Here is a 20,025-nt window from a genome sequence, read left to right as displayed (position 1 = left end):
ACATGACAGCTATCAACTTCTTCTTTGGAACACGTCACAGAGTTTCAATCCTTGATGGATGAATATCTCCTCTGTGGATCCTCAAACACGTCCCATAACCCCCTTTCTTCATAATTTCATGACGATTTTCTTTTCTTTACCACTCCTTCAGTCTCAATATCACTTGATGGGTTCGCTTTGATCCCGTCTGGAACAAGACCAGCCAATTTGCATTTCATATCGGCAATATCTTGATAGTGCCAACATCATCTTACTCTCACTTATCTCGGCTCTATTGGTCTCATCAGCCTGGTATATCTCAATATTCAGCATATGTAGAAGGACGGATAACGGAGTTTCAATCTATTTTATGCCCCACCATTTTTTTCTTCTCGTCGTTTGATAATGAATGAAATCAATTCTCGACATTAATACTTCTAAATATCCTAACCTTCCTATATCTACGGATGGCAATAACTATCATCGGGGGAAACCCCCCCCCCCCCCCATGTTTGCCAATCTTAGACTTGTGGGATAGTATAGCCGAGTCGAGCTTCAATCCTGCTGTCTTAAGATATACTATCTTCGAGGTGCAATCTTTCCTCTTGAGTCCTTTTAAATGAACTGAATACTACTAGTAATAGTAGAATCTAAAGTATTTGGAACTTGAACTTGAAGAAGGCATTTCTCCATGGATTTGCCCGCGGGTCTTTCTATACGTCTTTTAATTGGACTTTCTAACTGTCTTTCTATATGTCCTTCCACTTGGCTTTCTAGTGTAGCTATGTAGAGCCTACCATACACTGGCATGTAGTGGTGTGATAGGGGACGGTAAAGGCTATCTATGGCCAAAGGGGGGTTTCCCGGATGATCGCCACATATTGTCCCTTGTACTCAATATTCCAACATTCTTATAACAATAATGATAAAATGACACCATCTCAGTTAAGTCTACGAAAGAAAAGGAAATATATATTTTTTAGCAACCCCCTTTTTTTCTTGGTTTTCTTCAAATTTGAACACAACTCGATAAATATCACAGAAAGATTCCAACTTTGTCTGCTGATCATCAAATGGAAGCCATATAAGCAAAGCGCATTCTTGAACAATTTGAAACATAAGATTTGAAACGCCCGAAATATAAAAATGATAGCAGGTTGGAAAATGGAAAACGTGGGAACCTATATCAATAATATGTAATATCAGCCCGTAAAATGATACATCCAGCCAGTCTCCGTACACGTATGTTGTCAATTTGGATCGTGTTAGACCCGGGAACATTGAAAAACTTCAACACCTTAAACTCCGATCTCTTTCTGGATATCCTGTTGGACCTCATTCTGAGAGACTACTCGACTTTCTTCGATTGAGTCAATCTGGTCTTTCTCCACCACGGGACTTGAGGCATCGTTCTGAACAATATCACATGCCGTATCGACGTGCCCATTGGCATGTTCGATAATCTCTCCACTTTCCACACTATCAGCATCCGTCTTCTCATCACTATACCTGCTATTCTCCTGATCAGCATCCGTCACAGAATTCTCTTGATCCTGCTCCTGAAAGTCCTCCTGTCTCTGCTCATCCATCGCCGTATCCCCATCCGAATCCACACCCTCACTCTCCACATGGTCCCCATAAATCATCGGCTTCCTCCAATTCTGATAAGGTCTTTTCAAACAAGCCTCATAATCAAAATCATGAGCACGATTCTTCGAAAAGAATCCCCTAACTTGTACATTCGCCTTCTTCGTATCACCATAATCCGGCCCAACCCTAACAGAGTACCCATGCACCCTAAAGAGTTGTGTAACAAAGAATCCACCCTTCGAATCCTTCGGCACAACAGACCCATCCGCATGTGCAAACGAAACAACATCCCTCGCAATACCATTCTTCTCTCTCCCCCACTCAGCATCCTTTGCAGATTTCATTTTCCAGACTCTTGCCTGCCGCTCAATGCATCGATGCTCTTTAAGAGCCGACCCCGGCGCAACGACTGGACCGATTGTCCAGACTGGCCATGAAAGCATTTGGCGATGGAAGCGAGGGCGTAGATGCCATCCTACCCAGGTGGCGTGAGATCGGCCACACAGAACGTAGTAGCCTTTGAAAACGGGGAAAAGGGGAGTCCGTGAGCCCAGATTATCGGCGCTACGCCTGATGGGACGCGCTCTGGGTTTATGTCCCCTCTTGGGAGGAAATCATAGGGGTATAGATTACCTCTTTCTTTGGCTCCAAGGTGTTTTGTTGCAAGATAGACGAGCTCGTCGCTTAGGCGCGTGTTCTTGGGTGGGAATACCGGGCGTCCCTTTGCTGTGGAGACTTCTGTGGCGAGCTTTAGGAGAGCTTTCCCAGATTCTGTCGATGGGATGTCACCGGGGCCGTCTGTTTCCTGCCAGAGTGTATCTGGAGTACTTGCCTCGTGCTCTGCGAGGATTTCGAGACAGCTGATGCGGAGTCCCTTGAGTGTGGCTGGGTAGGTTTGGATTTGGGCCTTGGGACAGGCCATGGGGCCGTCTTTCATTTCCCGAGGCATGATGGTATGGTATTTCAGGGAAAGGGTTGAAAAGTGGCTGAGTCAAATGTCAATGAGAGAGTATTGTAGGTAAGTTGGAAAGTCGAATCGGCGACTTGGTTGCTGGTGTTCAACACGATGCTGTTAATTCGAGAAGTTTGAAGTCGGATGGTATGGGTGAGATGAGAGGAAGAAGAATGAAGATGACTTTGAAAATTTTATCAGTGGAGGTTGCGAAAGGGGAGATGGTGTGCATTGGAAGATGTAAAAGAAGCGAGATGGAAGCTGTAAAAGAAGAGAGATGGAAGATGTAAAAGTAAAGATGGAAAGGAATCAAGAAGTATAGATAGCGAGAAGAGAAGAAGTTTTCGCGAGGATCCACATACAAATGGAATGGATGAGATAAACAGACGAATACAGGAAAGACGAATGAAGATGACTGGAAAAAAATGTATCAGTGGATATTGCAAAAGGAAAAGTGGTGTGCAATGGAAGATGTAGAAGAGAGATGGAAGATGGAAAAGTAAAGATGAAAAAGGATCAAGAAGTATAAATGGTGAGAGGGGAAATTCTTCGCGGAAATCTATACACAAATGCAATAGGTGAAATACACAGACGAATACCAATGGCAGGAGGCAACAATAAGATGAATAGTACTTGTATGGTTCAAAGTTGGAAGAATATCAGGTAAGAGAGTTCTGGAGATGGATTGTTGAAGTGCCAAGGAGTTTGACAGGAGTTTGACAGAAAGAAAACGAATTTATAGATCTAACCTTCCAAGGTTGGAACAACTCCAGACAGAGTCTGCTTCAAGCTCGTGGATGAGCCTCAACAACGGTTTGAACACTGTGTGTATAGAACTCCCGAGGTCAGATGCATATAGTAATATGACTTTCAATTCTTAAGTGTAAGGAGTTTTATTTGTCGGATGTGTAAGGGAAGGTGCAGGTGGTCTTTATTATACCAAGGCATATCAAGTCATATACCTGATGTTGTCGTATATGGTCTTCCCGACAAATAATACTGAGTGGGCTTTGGTATAATTTTAACAGAGCAGGTAATAAGGGTGCTTCCACAAATTATCATAGACGTTGTTTGAATCATTCGTCGGGAGGTATGTCAAGGTCAAGTGAAATTGTTCATATGGTGCTATGTTGGATATCAAGTATAGATGCAAACCCCCGGCCACCACTGACCAAGCCTCTGGAAAGGCTTATTCGTCGAAAAATCCACCATCACTGTCGTCACCTGCATGTTGGACTGCCACATCCTGTAGTCGGTCTCTCTCACGACCGTAGTCCATTCGGTTTTGTTTGTCCTTTCTACCATTGGGAGCATCATTAAGGGCTGCGCGCCTTTCCCGTCTAGTACCTTGTTTGATCTCTTGAGGCTCGTCCTTCTTGACGTCTTTCCTGTTGTCTTTCCTATTGTCTTTCTTGACGTCTTTCTTGACTTCTTTCTTGGGTTTCTTGCTTTCATCCCCATGCTGTACCGGCTTCGCTTTCTCCACGGCAGAATTAGGCTTGCCATCATGTCCGATGTTCAATTTGCCTTCACGTAGAAGATCCAAAGTGTCTTCCGCCATACACTTATCCACAACAGACCAAAGGGGTGGCCTGGCAGCCTTTGCTTCTTTCTTGTGTTTCTTTCCCTCTCCCTCTGACTCCGAGTCCTCTTCGGCTTCTGCGGACGATTTCTCTTCTGATTTTGGGTAGAGTGACAGATATTTCTCGGTGAGAGGGTAGTAGATTGTGTAGTTGAGGTTGACACGTGCGTCGTGAATCTTTTGCTGAAGACGAGCTTTATGTTTTGAGTCGAGGTCTTTTTCTTTTTCGCGACGAAGAAGTCGATTCAGATTTTTAGTTGCAGTTTTGCGATCTATTCCATTGAATGTAATTAGCTTCGGGTTCACTTGTCACTTGTCACATGAGACTCTAGACTTTCATACCTAAGAAACGAACAAAATGGTATTTCGTGATCAAGTGGGATCGATCACGGCGAGCGGTTTCCTCCGCGAGATCTTGCTCGTATCCTGCGAGTGCGCGCTCCTGCACTACCCGAGCATCTGCAGGCAAACGGCCCTTGTTGAGGAGGCGCTTGACATCTCGAATTCGCCTCTTGAGATCATTCACAGAAGTGAATTCCTTGTCATCACGAGGAGCGAATTTCGCCTTGGAATTGTGACTCGAATGAGCCTGGGTTCCATCATCGCTCCCGAAGCCTCCCATCTCAACATCTTCATCGTTATCTGTCGTAGCACGGTGATGCTTTTTGCGAGGGGCCAAATCCGTTGAGCCGTGGTGACTCTTTCGTTTAGAGGACTCTCCCCGAATATTCCGAGAGTCAGACATAATTTATTCTGTTTGGGTTGATGTTCAGAAATCGATCTTGAAGCAAGAAAAAAAAAAGTCGCAGCTCCCAATTCGGCGCAACCATCGGCCCGTGCCCCAGAGATCGACGCAGCCAATGAGCGCCCGCCTGATCGGGCATGACGATTGATTAGCATCTCCCCTCGTTCTCTCCCCCTCCACCCTATCTTCTTCATTTGGATCAATTGGTGCTTTGTTGACGCGAGGCCGCGGCCTCTCATTATAGCTGAACCTTGTTGCTCCGTATAGGATTCAGGGCGACACCGACTCAGCAATATGGAGTCTGCAATTCGCTGGTCGCCGAGCTCAACTGCGGCGGAACAACGCTTTCTCTCGGTCGACGTCACTGGCAAGGCATTTCGCCTATGCAGAGTCACAGGTTTTCATGGTCGGAATATACAGCACGAAGTTATTTCACATATTAGAGATACCCCATCCTTTCGCGCATTCGACTGGTCGGCCTCGAACGAGAACCTGATCGTGGTAGGCCAATCGTCAGGCGAAGCTACGATTCTACGCCTCGACGCCGATCCGAAAGATTCGCTTTCCTTCCCCGTCCGAAATCAACGGTATTGTAATGCAGTGGCATTTAGTGCACATGGACTCGTGGCGTCGGGTCTTGATCGCGTGCGCAACGACTTTTGTTTGAACATATGGGACGTCAATCAGCGGTTAAGCCCTGCCGGGCCTACTAAAGGGTTTCACGAGCCTTTGAGGAAATTGGCAAGCTCCGAACCTATAACCAGTATAAAATTCTTTCGAGATCAACCAGACACGCTGGTAACGGGTGTCAAGGGTCAATTTGTCCGGATCTATGATCTAAGAGGTTTGTTAATCCTTATTTGTCATGGCGCTTGATACTTTTGCTAATTCAAGACTCAGAGGGCCCCGGAAACCCTTCGTTCCAGTTCCAAACACGTTGCGTTCACAACCTAGCTATCGATTGGCTTGATGAGAATTATATCGCCTCTTGCGCGACCTCTAATGATAATACTGTTTGTGTATGGGACCGCCGAGTTGGACCTCGTCTTACATCTACCTCCATGGGTACTTCCACGCCAAACCCAGATTCCAATCAGGCAGTTGCTGCGCTCCAGCTTAAAAATGTGTTTAATTCCCAGACTTCAATCTGGAGCTTGCGATTCTCCAAAACCAATCGAGGCTCCTTGGGCGCACTCTCCAGTTCGGGTCATATGAAAACTTTTGAAGTCGCAAAAGACCATGTGTCGGAAGAGTATCGTTCCTCTATAGATGACACTCTTGGTCAAGGATCCTCTCAAAATTATCCTGAACCCGTCTACACAAAACATGTGCGGGACGTGCGTGCTCCGTTTGACCACCCAACTCGTGGGTGTGGGGAAAAGGAACGTCTAGTCGCCTTTGACTTTTTGAATCTCAGTGTCTCATCGCAACCCAGTACTATCGCAATTGACGGTAATGGTTTACCACAAATCGTGACCCCCCGCCCGCCATGTCCACCTATAACGCTATCATCACAAGGGGTACTGGCATGCGGTATCTCGTCAAGCGACTCAGAATTGAGGTCTATCCATCCACTATCTGAGCATATATCTCCTATCTCCCAACTTGTCGGAAACATCAGGTCACGCATTTCGTGGACCTCTCAGGAAATGAAGCCTGCTACAGACAAGAAGAAATCTCAGACTAAATCTTCGGGCTCTGATCCTGTTCCGAGCCGAGAAGCTCGGGAGCGTGCGCTATCTTTGGGAACATTCGGGACTCTACTCTCAGCGAAAGAAGCTTTAACTCTATCTACACTTGGCCGGTTCCGGTGTAAAGAGGGATATCTTTTTGATGAAGCAAAGAACCGAGGAATTGTGGGAGACGATGTGGTTCTCCAAGACTTGTGGAGCTGGATTGATCGTGAGTTTTTAGGCCCTATAAACCGAACTATCAACCCATCTAATTATCATGGCAGGTGCTCGATCTGACTCTTCTGGGGTAGCCATGGTCGTCAATGGATTGGATATGAACTATCTTGGTGTGAATAATGTGTGGCATAATGATCTCGGTAAGCTTCACCCGGCTCGTGTTTTCGAATTATTGAAATTGATTAACACATTCCATAGGCAATGGCCTCGAAAGAAGGCGACTCGGCTCCAAAGGAGATGATGCAAAGCTTGCAACGGAGGTGATTGTTCAGCTGGCTGAACAGTTGAATCTACCAGAGTTTAATGGCTCCCAGACTGCTCATCCCGAGCACCGGCGGCTTTGCCTTCGTCTTTGCGGCGCAGCTCAATCACATCGAGAACTTGAGAGCTTGGTGAAGAAATTATCTGCGGATAATCAACACACAAAAGCCGCTGCTTTGGCCATTTTCCAAGCTGAGTCCAAAATAGCATACTCAGCTCTTCGAAGTAATGAGCCCGCGCAGGCACATAAACTGCTTGCTATGGCTATAGCAGGTGCTGCGAAAGGTGATAATAGTTCCGACTGGGAAGACACATGTGCAGAAATTTCGAAGGAACTCACTGATCCTTATGCACGAGCAATTCTTGCTTTCGTGAGTAAGGGCGACTGGCATGCTGTTGTAAATGAAGCCACACTTCCCTTGAAATACCGAGTTGAGGTTGCTTTGCGTTGGCTTCCGGATGCGGAGCTTGGTGAATATTTGAAAGAGGCCACCGCAGAAGCAATGCGACAGGGTGATATTGAGGGCGTCGTGTTGACCGGCTTGGGTCATCTAGCGATGGGTCTATTCCAATCTTATATCGACAAATTCAACGACATCCAGACGCCTGTACTAGCAATGAGCTATACAGTACCACGAATCATTAGCAACTTCGGACAAATCGCTCAATTTGAAGCCTGGCGTGAGACGTATCGCCGACAAATGAATTCCTGGAAACTTCAGCTTGAGCGTGCACGCTTTGATGTCGGCTCTCGTCAATTTGCCGTGACCGTTGACGGCCGTAATCTTGTTCCTCCTCCACCCCAACAGGTTAGCCTGACTTGCAACTTTTGCACCCGTCCTCTCACACAGAACGATGCTTCATCCCAAATTTCCCCATTGACTACAACAGAAACCGTTCACCCTACGGTGGGTAGCCCTCTCGGATCCGCAGGCATGGCTGGAACAGTTTGCCCTCGCTGTGGTCGCCACATGCCCCGCTGCGGTGTTTGTACACTTTGGCTGGGCTCGCCAGATCCGATGTCACGCGCTAGCATTGCTGCTGATGCAGAATCTAACACTGATAAAGCCACGGAAACTGAAGTGATGCGCCGGTTTGTGGTCTTTTGTATACATTGCAATCATGGATTCCATGCACATCATGCCCGCGACTGGTTCACTCGACATAAGGTTTGCCCGGTCGCTGAATGTAGCTGCATTTGTGATCGGTGAAGAGAGTGAAGAGAAATCTTTGGGCGATTTTGGCTAGAAGATTTAGGATAATTTGGTTTTTTTTTTTTTTGCTTTGAAGGATATACCCCCTTGATCCGAGTTATTGTATCTTTACGAATCCAAATATTTGTGCCCGATGAGTTGGAAATTGTCTCACCCAGTGCCTCAGTAAGCAAGTAGTAACTAGACACTATCTCTATAGATCAAGTAATGAAGATTACTTCCGTATACCGTGATTTCTTCCCCGAAGATCAACCCCCATAATCAATGATACCCACGCCACTTCCGAACCGCGGGGGAATCGGAAGTGTACTCTTCACTCAACTAGCGTGCCCGATCCGACTACCCGAGTATCAACGTGAGCATCCGACGCCGCCCCGACCCAATCATGCCATTTGCGCCCGCCATTTTGCGGGGTCGCCCTCGAATGAGCATCAACTAGTTGGTCAAGTTCATCTGGGGACCCGGAAATAGGTCAATGATCCGTGTATTGCCGCGCCCAAGCAGATCTCACGCCCAAGTCCCGTCGGATCTCGTGAACACCATTAGATTAAATACTGGAAGTTCTGCAACAGTGCGGCGCATATTTCTCAACTTAAACCTCCGCAAGAAAAAGAGTGTTTCACGAAACCAAGTTTCTATTCCTATTTGACTTTGGTTTTGCGAACGATAGCGACAACACCAACAAGCTTTATCAGGAGCTTCAAAGCTACACATTCTCACAATGGCTACACACCGATTTGATCCCACATTCACCGATAATGTTATCGAGGCGATGGGTCCTAAGACCTCGCCACGCTTTCGTCAGCTCATGACCGGTTTAATCCGACATGTGCATGACTTTGCGCGCGAGAACGAGCTCACAGTCGACGAGTGGATGGCCGGTGTGCAGATGCTTAATTGGGCTGGACAGATGAGTGATGATAAGCGCAATGAGGGACAATTAGTCTGCGATGTGATCGGACTGGAATCGTGAGTTACATTGCGATGCGCTTATCTCCAAAACCTGAATGCTAACTCAGTCGCATTAGTCTTGTCGATGAGATCACTTTTACTTTGGCCGATGAAGCTAAGGATGCGCCTACCGCCACTGCTATCTTGGGTCCGTTCTTCCGCGCCGATACTCCGTATCGCGAAAACGGTGCCGATATCGTCGTTACTAAGCCCAAGGATGGTGGTGAGATGGCCTATATGCATGGCCGTGTGATGGACGTTGCTACTCAGAAGCCGCTTGTTGGCGCGACTGTTGAGGTGTGGCAAGCGTCTACTAATGGGTTGTATGAGCAGCAGGATCCGGAGCAAGTGGAATTTAACTTGCGGGGCAAGTTCAAGACTGATGCCGATGGACGTTATTACTTTTACTGTTTGCGACCTACACCGTACCCTGTTCCTGATGATGGTGAGTTACTCTTTTTGATCTTCTTATATGAGATTATGGACCTCGCGCTGACTGTTTTTAAGGCCCGGCTGGAAGGCTACTTGAGCTTATGGACCGTCACCCATTCCGCCCTGCTCACATCCATATTATTGTAAGTTAGATCTGTTGATTTATCAAGAGCTTGCACTAACCATCATTTCTAGGCTACATACGAAGGCTACCGCCCTCTTACTACCCAGATCTTTGATAGCAAGGACAAGTATCTGACCAACGACTCTGTGTTTGCCGTCAAGGACTCACTGGTCGTGGACTTCGTTCCACGCAAGGGTGATCCTCAAGCTGAGCTTGAGCTCTTGTACGATGTCAAGCTTGTGGCTGATGAGTAGCCTAACGGTGCATGAAGGATATTATGAGATGTCTTCTTTGGTTGTATATTCTTTTTCTCTTCTTTTACCCTGTTCATTACGATAGCGTTCTCCGTACATATTTGAATCATTCAGGTCAATCAAAAATATTAGATAAATTCAAAAAGCCTCATCCGCTGTGCTCTTAATATACTTTCTAGTCAAAATTTGTAATGTCCATTGCCAATAGCATCAATATTTTAATATATTCAAATGTTGCAATCAATCAAATCTCTTTCGGTTGTTAAATTCATAATCTTAGACTGCAATTCCATTTGCAAATTCTGCAATAAGTGTGCCAACCTCATCAGGCGCTTCAATACAATGCCAATGTCCTACGCCCTTCAAAACCTTCAACTCCTTGCTCTTACTCGAGACATGTTGGAAGATATGCTGACATCCTTCCATAGACGCAGACTTATCTTCCTCACCAGCGATAAGCAAGAATGGCGCCTGCACGCCAGCATAATCTGCCGGCTTAGCCGTGGAAAGGGCACGACAAAGTGCCGCATAGCCCTTAGGGTCTTGTCCAAGAAGCAGCTCTCGGATGAAGGCGCTGTGAAGTGGGGTGCTGCGGGATCCGACGGCTGCGGAGGGGATAGAATTGGCCATAGGCTCCATGCCAGCTGTGAAGAATAAGTCAATAACGAAATCCATGATAAAGAGTATACTATGTTTGAGACGGAAAATGTAATTCTTACCTTCCAGGACAGTATCTGCTCTCTTACCCATAACCGATTCTAACATTTCGGTCGGATGTGTCGGCCCAATAGCCACAAGTCCCAACACCCGATCCGGGTATCGTGATCCAATCTCAGTGACCGTTAAGCCACCCATTGAGTGACCGATTACAACGGCCTTGGGGACATTGAGTGTATCCAGAACACCAATAACATCTGCAGCGATACCAGGGATCGAAATAGAATCACCGGTGTATGTTGAACGAGCTGAGCCGTACGTATCAATTGTGATGCAACGGTGCTTCTTTGTCAAATGCGGAATGACAGGGAAATAATAATTTTGAGATGATCCTAGGCCATGGATGAAGATGAAGGTCAAGCCTGCTGCATCTGGTGGACCAGCGGGGTGCGAGTCGGAATAGTGAAGGCGATGGGGGTTGGCTTGGACAAACGGCATCTTGAATGTGAATGTTTGGAGATGGATAGGTGGGTGCTGAAGAAAGCAGAAGAGACCTGTTCAAGCTATATATGTCTAGCTTAATAAATTGGATCTCCAACTCAAAACAGGTTGGTATCGGCTTGATCTATTTCGGGTGGGGCAGGTTGGCTTCCGAGTGGGATTGTCTATCGCCGCTTTAACCGTGCATATCTTTGATCTGTCGTATCTTAGCGGCGAATATCGACACCTCATGCATGCTTATATTGATTTTAAGTTACTGTGTTGTTTTTGCATATCTAGAAACTTGATATTCACCTAAGTATAAGTATGTGAAAATCACTCATGAGCATAAGAGCTACAACCCCCGCGTCCCCAGGCCACCGACAAGGTTCCGGGATCGCTCCAGACGATTATCCCCACGTAGGGAAGCCTGGTCACTTTTGTCCCCCGTACATTACTTTGTTTTTGTCTTACTTAAAGTTACTTCCAACCGCTGGTTTCACCTTAACCTCTATCGCAAAATTCTGCTGAGCCCAATGCGACAAGTGGTCGTTTCTCCCTGGATCCAAGTTTTTCAGGCCTCGCTAACCCCCAGAACAAGCTTGCAAGAAAAGAATCTATTCTATAATTGGTTGAAGGACTACCCCCACAGATAGACCGGGCTACGAACCAAAGTATAGTTCCCACCTCTATTAATGAAGCTCATTCGCCCTGGTCTTCACGTCATGAGGGGCAAACAAGACCTACTGTAAAGCAGGATGGCTTTACCTATCTTTCCAATGAGGAGACTCCATACATTGGACTTTCAGACCAATAACAATCCACCCTGTATTAGCCTGCCCACAACGTATTGTAAGTTGAATTTCAAGAGGTTCGCCGATTTGACGCTGGCGCCTGGTTGAATTTTGCCCTCACTTTCTGATGTCCTCTATACTTTGAAATACCGTTCGACATACCGTCACATTCACAATCACCTACTACAACAAAAGTATCCCTATCAATTTCTTCAGTTTGCCTCGAGATACGAAAAGAGACCTTGCAGAGCCTGCGATTCCTGCAAAAATGCTTTGTTGGTTTGAAGATGATAGAACTCCTAATATTTAATCGTACCACACGCCCCCTATTCGAGGAAGACCATATTGTCCATGCTTCGGCTCAAAATGTTCTGCTAAAAATAAATGCGGAGCTAAGAGCTATATCATCTTTGAACGCGATAGCTGTCCGGTATACCAGTGGCTCCCCAGGCCCGTCAGCGAAGGCATTCTTAGAAAAGCTACAATGGGCCGTCTTATTTGGCGATCGATAGTTATGTTATGATCTATTATGGCCAGGGAATGTCGCGATCTTTCTTTATCTAATTTCTATGTCAGAGCGTGGCATCGCCCTAACATAAATGAAAATATTGTGGAGTCGAATAGAGCCACAAAAATGGGATTAAGACCAACATGCTTCGTTCGTTCCATATTGCGCAACAGGTAACATGCGGTGCTCCCAAGAAGAAGTACAAAGAGGTCGGTAAGTCTATATGCTCAGATACGGGTGGATTCGATAGAAACGATGAGTTAACCAGGGCCACACAGATAAATCGGATATTAAGTGATAGCTTTTCGGGTTAATTAAGGTTGCAGAGAGACAAAGGATCGGCTGGGCTTTTTCATTAGAGATTTGGCTCTGATAAACTTAACATGGGTTCATTTATGATACCCGCGTGTTATGATCAGCCATCCTATTTGCAGATAACAGTCATTCTATTACTGATGATACGATATACCCAATGGAGATGTATACTCTTAATGGCTGAGCGGCACATGATTGAGCCTCTTCCCAATTAAAACTTTCGTCTTTTCCAGACTCCGGAATCATTGTCAGTCTCCAAGTGCCAGTCTATCACGCAGCCCTTTTCGTTGTAACGACGATCGCAGCAAACAAAGTAGAATTTCTCTGGGTAGTCTTCTCGCATTTCATCGGAGTCAATGATCCCATGGCAGTCTTCATCATGGTCAAGAAATTCCTCGTAATTCGGCTCAGATTCGCCTGAGGAGAAAGTTAGCCGTAATGTTAAATATAACCGTAACCGAAAACAGGAAACGGGCCCACGAGTGTCTTGCACCTACTCGGATGATAGGAACAGCTCGTGACAGTATTTCCTGTGACATCGAATTCCTCCTCGCAATTTTCGCACCTAGCGTAGCGCTTTTTCAATTTCCCAGAACGGGAAGCCGTGGCGGAAGTCGTATCCTCCCCTTCATCATTGCTGCTGTTGCCCCCTTCGTGAACGCTGGTGGGCGTGGCAGATGTTCCTGGCCGAGCGACTTCATCTTCGCACACAAGAAGTCGACTCTGTACGAATTCTGTGATTGATGGGTACTTCTGGCATATTTCCTTTAGCATGGAAGCTAGGACTTCCTCTGATGATTCATCGATTGCCTCGTTGAGTAAAGGCAGATTATTAAAGTTTTCCGCCATTGTAGATTTATGTGTCCCGGATTGAAGCGTTGAGTATGCTAAGACAGAAAAGATGGAAGTTGTTGAAATGTAGCTAGGTGTAGTTAAAGCAGTAGTAAAAACCTCCCCAGGACGCGCCACGCGACGCGTTCACAGCTCCGTAGATAACCCAACGGTGGGTACATGAGTAGGCGCTATGACACCCACTACTACAGTACACGTCAAACGAGTTTAATATTCGGGTATATTGAGCTTTCTAGCCTTATTTGGTTCATATCTAAGACGAGGTAGCGGATATTAGCCATAAAACGAACCTGGTATGTCACTGGCAGTTCCAGATCTGAAGTGTAGAGCTCCCGAGATCGCACCTGTCAACATGGATTGTTGCGATCCAGGGTTCCGTAGATCTAACACCAAACTCACCTGGGCAATATCAACCCTGGCATGACTTAGTTTCTAGAATGTTCTTTGAATGGTTTATCCTGTTTGGCATGGATTTTGCTTTTTACCCTTTTCCCATGCTCACGTCAGGTAATTCTTGCTCGATTACTTTGGCAAGTTTTTTTCTTTGTGGATTTTATGTAATACCCTATGTAAGCAGGCTCTTAACTTACTACTACAGACATCGAACATGACATACAATGAAACCAAGAGTAGTGTCTCCATCAAGAATACCAATTGCTACCCATCGAAGCACCCACAGCAACGCTTTGCTAAGCCCAGCAATTCGGCGAAAAGGTGGAACGTGTAAATAAGGTGATTATTCCTTCTCTTCCATTTATTCATGACTGCATCTTGGGACTACGATTCAATCAAATAGTAAAATGGAGTAACTATTTGCCCCAGAAAATCTTCATCTGGTCCATAATGTCTCAGTAAGATCTCATGTAAGATATGACATACACATGAGTATAATTTCTAGGGCTCTGTATGCGGATCTGCGTGGTGGTATCTATCAGTTGAGAATGAAGTGTTTATTTGGATGATGGACCAAAGAATTCAATAGAGCACTTCGTGCAGATACATTGCGAAATGTCCTCGTAAGTCATAGCATTATGTATTTTACTTGAAGCCAAAAAGCGGCGATAAATATGAACGGAAACAGCAAATTAGCTTATTTGCAGTAGGGCGATAAGGAAAAGCCTAGTTCCTCCTCGTTACAGAACCATACACCTCCAGAAATCAGTGGTGTCTTGTGCATATATCCGTATCTGCGCCTTTCTATGATCCCGCACTGTGGAGACAACCCAAGCATATCCGAAGGAGCGGATGTACTCTGCCGACCGTCGGACCGCAGCCGATCCAATTGCTGCAAAGAACATTGAAGTAATCAGAACTCCAGAACTCCAATAACCTTAATGGAATTTCAAAGTAAATCTCTTGTCATTAAAACGTTCATCATTCGTAGATGGGCGCGGCTATCGCGTCGTTTGGCCCAATTGGATAAGTTCGCCAAAAGAGTCGGAGCAGCCGCGCGAGAAAGCCTCCTCCAGGAAGTCCGCCGTTTCGTCACGAAAAGATTCATTTAGTGCGGGCAAAGAACAAGGGTTTGGCTGTTGACTTCTCGAGAAAGTCCCTTCCAGAAAATCCGCTGTTTCATCACGGAAAGATTCATTTAGTGTGGGCAAAAAACGAGGCTTTGGTTGGCGAATTGTTGAGAAAGCCTCTGTCCTGAAAGCCTCCTCCAGGAAATCCGCCGTTTCATCACGGAAAGATTTATTAAGTGTGGGCGAAGAACAAGGCTTTGGTTGGTGACTTGTTGGTGGTTGCACAAGTGTATGGTTGATGGGCGCAGAGTTTATGGGGGCTGATGCAACTTTATGACGATTGCCTTTTGTCGCTGCTGCGGCTGCTTCGACTTCCTTTATGATTTCGTCGTCGTTAAATGCTGAACAGTCCGAGAATTCATCATCGTCATCGAAAGTATTAAGTGTGTCTTTGCTGTTGGAGAGCTCTGGAGGCGGCGGAGATTTCCATTCTTCCGTGGCGCCTACACCCTCAAGGGCTGATATTTCATATTCTAACTCTTCATCTAAATCATCAAAGCCCTCTGAGTCTAGTTCTGTATCCCCAGCTGCACTATCGACCTCTGTATCTCCGTTGCTATCGGGGGCAATCGGCTCTGTAGTTGTAGGCTCCGGGCTGGTCTTTGTGGGAACGTTTTCATAGATCGATTCGTCGACGGGAAATTCTTCGGTGGGAGACTCTTCGGCGGAGGTATTTTCACCGGGCACCTTTTCGACGGGGGATTCTTCAACTCTAGCTGGTCGACTCGCAAAGCCTAGAAACTTTGATAGTAGTGGCTGGCTGGACGGGATCTTTGCATGTGGATCGGGCAACCCCTGCCGTCTGGCTTCCTGGAGCTCTTCACGAGCTTTCGCTTCTTGCTCGTCCCTCTTTTTCTTGTTGACAATACGCCGTTTTTCTTTCTCGCGAATATCCTTGGCTCGTTTGTCAAGCTCCTCTTCACGCTCGATCTGCTTTAGTTGCTTGGCAGTAAACTTGAATCGTTTGTCGCTTCGCTGGTACCTGCGTCGAACGGTACTAGACTTTTCGATGATTATGCGTTTCCCCTCGGGCATTTTGAAGGCAACCGTCGCGGGCGACTGCCTGACTTATTTTCACACATGGGGGACAGGCGAGGTTCAGCAGTGGTAGTATGTTGCTAGAGACCTTGAAAGTTATTGATCACCGGGCGGGAGTGGTTTATTGTCGGCGATACGTTGTGCCGAAAATCAACAAATTGCCCGATTAGGTGGTCAAGCATTACGTCAATCTAAAATACTGGAGGTCTATATATCATCACTTTCCTCCACAACTCTTCAAATAATTAATTTGGATTTGGCATGTCACACAATTTCAAATATTATCTATAGCTTGCACTCTCGTGCCGGGTCCCAGCAGACAGGTGCATATGAATCCAGCTCCAGAGAAGCCATGTCTGCATCTGACAACACGAAACCAAATACATCTCCATTTTCCTTCATTCGCGATTCAGTAACAGACTTAGGAAGAGGCACATATGCCTAGAGCAAAAAAAAGTTAGCCATACATTCGGAACTGATGATCGTGATGGAATACCTTCTGCACGCTCCACCGAACCAAGATTTGGGCAGGTGTTTTGCCATGCTTCTGAGCCAGATTCTGCAAAACGCTCTCTTTCATGCGCGTCGCCTGTACAAGGGGTGAGTACGCCTCAACAATAGTATTCCTCTTTTGTAGCCAGCCGGCAATATCGTCGCGCGGGCACCACGGATGAATCTCATATTGGCCCACGGAGATCTCTCCGCCACCTCCACTCTGGATGTAGGCTTCCAGCTCCTCCAGGTGGTGAATGCCATAGTTTGAAACGCCCAAGGAACGAATCTTGCCAGCTTTCTGAGCTTCAACCAGAGCACGCCAGGCCCCCAGTCGACCCTCTTTGCCGCCGTAAGGCGTGTGAACCAGCATTCTAACTAGTGTCAGTAGGTCTATCGCTCCATTGAAGTCGGAGATACATACAGGTCAATATAGCCGAGATTGGCGGAAGCGAGGCTTTCTTCTATCGCCTGCTTGGCCTTTTCGTAGCCCATACATGTCCGGGGGATCTTGCTTGTATAGAAGATCTGTGATCGGTCAAGTCCCGAATTACGGATAGCCGAGGCACTCTCCTTCTCATTGTCGTACACCTTAGCACAGTCCACCTGCAGCTCATGAGTTATTATTCGAGTTGAAATATATAATCATTGATTGGCGAGACACTTACATGGCGGTATCCCAGCTCTAGAGCTTTGAGGGTGACATTTTCGGTAACTTCGGATGGCCTGATACATGAATGATGAGGATTAGCTATGATGATATTGAATCTCTTGCCATGATAATTCCATACGTTTGATAAACCTAAAGTCATACAGGCATGCTTTGTTAACATTCAAAACTGCAAGGCCTGAGTGACAGGACAACATACACCAAGCCCAACGACGGGAATATCATAGCCAGAAAGCAGTTTATGAGTGGATTGCAGAGAAATGTTTGTCATCGTTGTAGATTTCCTCGGATCTGATTTTATTTGATAGGGCAGTTGCAGAGATATTGGGAGGGGAAAATGAGAGCAATGGATTCTGGGAAGCTAAATACGAATCGATAATTTTGGGGACTGATTGATAAACCCCACGGGCCACTTCGGGTCCGTAATTTCCGCGTGTACCGCCTGTTCCCATAAGTGACAAAGCTCGTTTAAGAAATTCAACTAACTAATGTTCTTCCAAGTGGAGCTGCGCAGACCTAGCTGATGAGTGGCCAATAATGTGTGGGGCTTTTAGTTTTCCGCAGTTCAAAAGAGTCTCTCTAAGTATTTCCCTTGTTGTGCAAAGAGATCACAGTGCCATGAATAGATTGACGAAGGGCTTAACATTGTCCAGGGAAAATATGTTCAGCCATGTGGGCTTTGCTCAAAACTGACTTCTTGTGGTAATATCTGTAGTAATATCTACATTGAAAATATTCCAATGCCATTTGGATTGGATTGACTGGGGCTCATCGTTATCGATAAGAGATACATAGGGCACAGAAGTTCACGTCTATTTGACCAAGAGACAACCAGGGCGACAAGATCATAATAGAATGACTTATCGCGTTTAACCATTATTCTCATCTGATTCAGGAACTCGAACCATTCATCTCATATGAGTCTATAATCGTAAGTATATCTTCTTCCCCAATGACGTAACGTAAAGTTGTAGGACAAACAAATCGCTGATCTCAAAAGCACCTGTCAGCACATAATCTTACTTCCTGAGGTGATTCTAATGCTAGGGTGTAACACTTCATGATTATACTCTATCAATTTAACAAGCCTTTCCTACCAAACCTCAGTCTTGTTTTGCTCTATATAGAAGCTTCATTTCCTGGGCGGTAAACCATGGCAGTACTGTGCGGGGCATCAGGACGCGATTCATGGCAGTGACTTTTTTGGACCAGACATTCCTGGACGACTTTTGACCGCAAGAGCCCCGCACAGAGCTTTTAGACACAACCATGCGTCTGATAAAAAACAAAGTTGAACACAATGGCTCCGGGACGGTCACATTGTTCCCGGAGGAGCCTGAAGACATGGTATGTCCCACCACCAATCCTGCGAGCACCATACTGATGCAGTGATGCGCCTCGATATAGTGGCACGCATACAATTTGATCCGCCCGGGAGATTTACTACGCGCAAGCGCTATCCGCCGAGTTACCACAGTCCAAGATACGGGATCCACCACATCCACCCGAGTACACCTGAACCTTGAAATCCGCGTGAAGAACCTTGATTTCGATCCTCAAAGCTCGGCGCTTCACGTTTCGGGACAAATCATCAACGAGACACCTCATACGAAAGTCGGACAGTTCCATACCCTTGATCTGGAGCTCAATCGGAACTTCACTTTGGAAAAAGAGGTCGGCGCGAATGGCGAGGGTGTCGGGTGGGATAGTATCGCGATAGAGATGCTCAAAGATGCGGTGGATGAGGGTGGGAAACGCCGCGCGGAGGCTGTCGCTGTTGTCATGCAAGAGGGTCTGGCACATATTTGCTTCATTGGACAATTCCAAACAATATTAAAGCAGAAAGTCGAGATGTCTGTGCCGCGGAAACGACAAGGCGGAGGCGATCATGATAAGGTGAGTGCGACGAGCCGGCGGGCTTGGATCAGTGTTGATTTCTCGAAAACTAACATTTAAAGGGGATGGGCAAGTTCTTCCGTATGACGCTCGAGACGCTTCTCCGACAAATGGAATTCAATACCAGCATTACATCGGTCTCGAACAATGAGTCTGTACGGCCAGTTCTCCTTGCTTCGCCTGGGTTTGTCGCTTCAGGATTCCATAAATACATACAGTCCGAAGCATCTACAACAACACCAGGTCTTAAGAGACTACTTCCCAGCATGGTGGTCGTTCATTCAGCATCAGGATACATGAACTCTCTTTCCGAAGTTCTTCAGTCACCTGCAGTCAAGACACTTCTTGCTGATACGAAATATGCACGTGAAACAAGGTTAATGGATGACTTCTTAGATCAGCTTCGCAAGGAGACAAACAAAGCTACATATGGTCCTCGTGAAGTGGAATCAGCAGTTGATCAGGGAGCAGTTGGTCGTGGCGGCGGTGTTTTGATCATGTCAAATCGACTCTTCAGATCACAGGATATCGCGGAGCGCAAGCGATGGGTGACCCTTGTGGACCGAGTCCGAGATGTGGAAGGTGGTGAGGTACGAATCCTCAGCTCTGATCACGAGAGTGGGAAACGCCTCGAGGGACTTGGAGGCATTGCGGCGCTTTTGACCTTCCCGATCATAGAGGAAGATTTGGATTCCGAAGATGAATCATGATTCACTAGATACTGCTGAGACAGCCAAAATCCTCAACGTGACGAAACTTATGAGAGCTCATACAATGTTCTAAGGGCAGAATAAATATAGCCCTCT

General features: G+C 46.3%; 9 protein-coding genes across 9 annotated transcripts; 3 read left to right on the top strand and 6 right to left on the bottom strand.

The window, feature by feature from the left end:
* Positions 1-1,277: 1,277 nt before the first annotated feature.
* N7478_003435 (uncharacterized protein) lies at positions 1,278-2,518 on the bottom strand (the record flags this gene model as incomplete). The annotated part of the gene is made up of 2 exons (XM_056919649.1): positions 1,278-2,086; positions 2,203-2,518. 2 exons carry the CDS (start codon positions 2,516-2,518, stop codon positions 1,278-1,280), a joined length of 1,125 nt encoding a protein of 374 aa, XP_056782807.1.
* A 1,192-nt stretch (positions 2,519-3,710) lies between these two features.
* On the bottom strand, positions 3,711-4,848 carry N7478_003434 (Efg1 domain-containing protein; the record flags this gene model as incomplete). The annotated part of the gene is made up of 2 exons (XM_056919648.1): positions 3,711-4,375; positions 4,446-4,848. 2 exons carry the CDS (start codon positions 4,846-4,848, stop codon positions 3,711-3,713), a joined length of 1,068 nt encoding a protein of 355 aa, XP_056782806.1.
* Positions 4,849-5,142: 294 nt separating this feature from the next.
* Positions 5,143-8,230, top strand: N7478_003433 (uncharacterized protein; the record flags this gene model as incomplete). The annotated part of the gene is made up of 4 exons (XM_056919647.1): positions 5,143-5,692; positions 5,749-6,750; positions 6,806-6,898; positions 6,957-8,230. The coding sequence occupies 4 exons, from the start codon at positions 5,143-5,145 to the stop codon at positions 8,228-8,230; spliced, it is 2,919 nt and encodes a 972-aa protein (XP_056782805.1).
* Positions 8,231-8,954: 724 nt separating this feature from the next.
* N7478_003432 (intradiol ring-cleavage dioxygenase) lies at positions 8,955-9,994 on the top strand (the record flags this gene model as incomplete). The annotated part of the gene is made up of 4 exons (XM_056919646.1): positions 8,955-9,202; positions 9,262-9,629; positions 9,692-9,759; positions 9,812-9,994. 4 exons carry the CDS (start codon positions 8,955-8,957, stop codon positions 9,992-9,994), a joined length of 867 nt encoding a protein of 288 aa, XP_056782804.1.
* Positions 9,995-10,270: 276 nt separating this feature from the next.
* N7478_003431 (alpha/beta fold hydrolase) lies at positions 10,271-11,149 on the bottom strand (the record flags this gene model as incomplete). The annotated part of the gene is made up of 2 exons (XM_056919645.1): positions 10,271-10,638; positions 10,714-11,149. The coding sequence occupies 2 exons, from the start codon at positions 11,147-11,149 to the stop codon at positions 10,271-10,273; spliced, it is 804 nt and encodes a 267-aa protein (XP_056782803.1).
* Positions 11,150-12,959: 1,810 nt separating this feature from the next.
* Positions 12,960-13,597, bottom strand: N7478_003430 (uncharacterized protein; the record flags this gene model as incomplete). The annotated part of the gene is made up of 2 exons (XM_056919644.1): positions 12,960-13,165; positions 13,246-13,597. 2 exons carry the CDS (start codon positions 13,595-13,597, stop codon positions 12,960-12,962), a joined length of 558 nt encoding a protein of 185 aa, XP_056782802.1.
* Positions 13,598-14,994: 1,397 nt separating this feature from the next.
* N7478_003429 (uncharacterized protein) lies at positions 14,995-16,158 on the bottom strand (the record flags this gene model as incomplete). The annotated part of the gene is made up of 1 exon (XM_056919643.1): positions 14,995-16,158. One exon carries the CDS (start codon positions 16,156-16,158, stop codon positions 14,995-14,997), a length of 1,164 nt encoding a protein of 387 aa, XP_056782801.1.
* Positions 16,159-16,446: 288 nt separating this feature from the next.
* N7478_003428 (aldo/keto reductase family protein) lies at positions 16,447-17,594 on the bottom strand (the record flags this gene model as incomplete). Its single annotated transcript, XM_056919642.1, has 6 exons — positions 16,447-16,602; positions 16,658-17,027; positions 17,078-17,259; positions 17,322-17,379; positions 17,445-17,455; positions 17,523-17,594. The coding sequence occupies 6 exons, from the start codon at positions 17,592-17,594 to the stop codon at positions 16,447-16,449; spliced, it is 849 nt and encodes a 282-aa protein (XP_056782800.1).
* Positions 17,595-18,592: 998 nt separating this feature from the next.
* On the top strand, positions 18,593-19,929 carry N7478_003427 (putative translation factor pelota; the record flags this gene model as incomplete). The annotated part of the gene is made up of 3 exons (XM_056919641.1): positions 18,593-18,670; positions 18,731-19,219; positions 19,282-19,929. The coding sequence occupies 3 exons, from the start codon at positions 18,593-18,595 to the stop codon at positions 19,927-19,929; spliced, it is 1,215 nt and encodes a 404-aa protein (XP_056782799.1).
* Positions 19,930-20,025: the final 96 nt, after the last annotated feature.

Source organism: Penicillium angulare (genome assembly GCF_028827245.1).
Source record: "Penicillium angulare strain IBT 27051 chromosome Unknown utg000003l_segment0_segment0, whole genome shotgun sequence".
NCBI classification, from domain to species: domain Eukaryota; kingdom Fungi; phylum Ascomycota; class Eurotiomycetes; order Eurotiales; family Aspergillaceae; genus Penicillium; species Penicillium angulare.
Note: the sequence above shows the minus strand (reverse complement) of the source record. Positions and strands in the feature narration are given on the sequence as shown.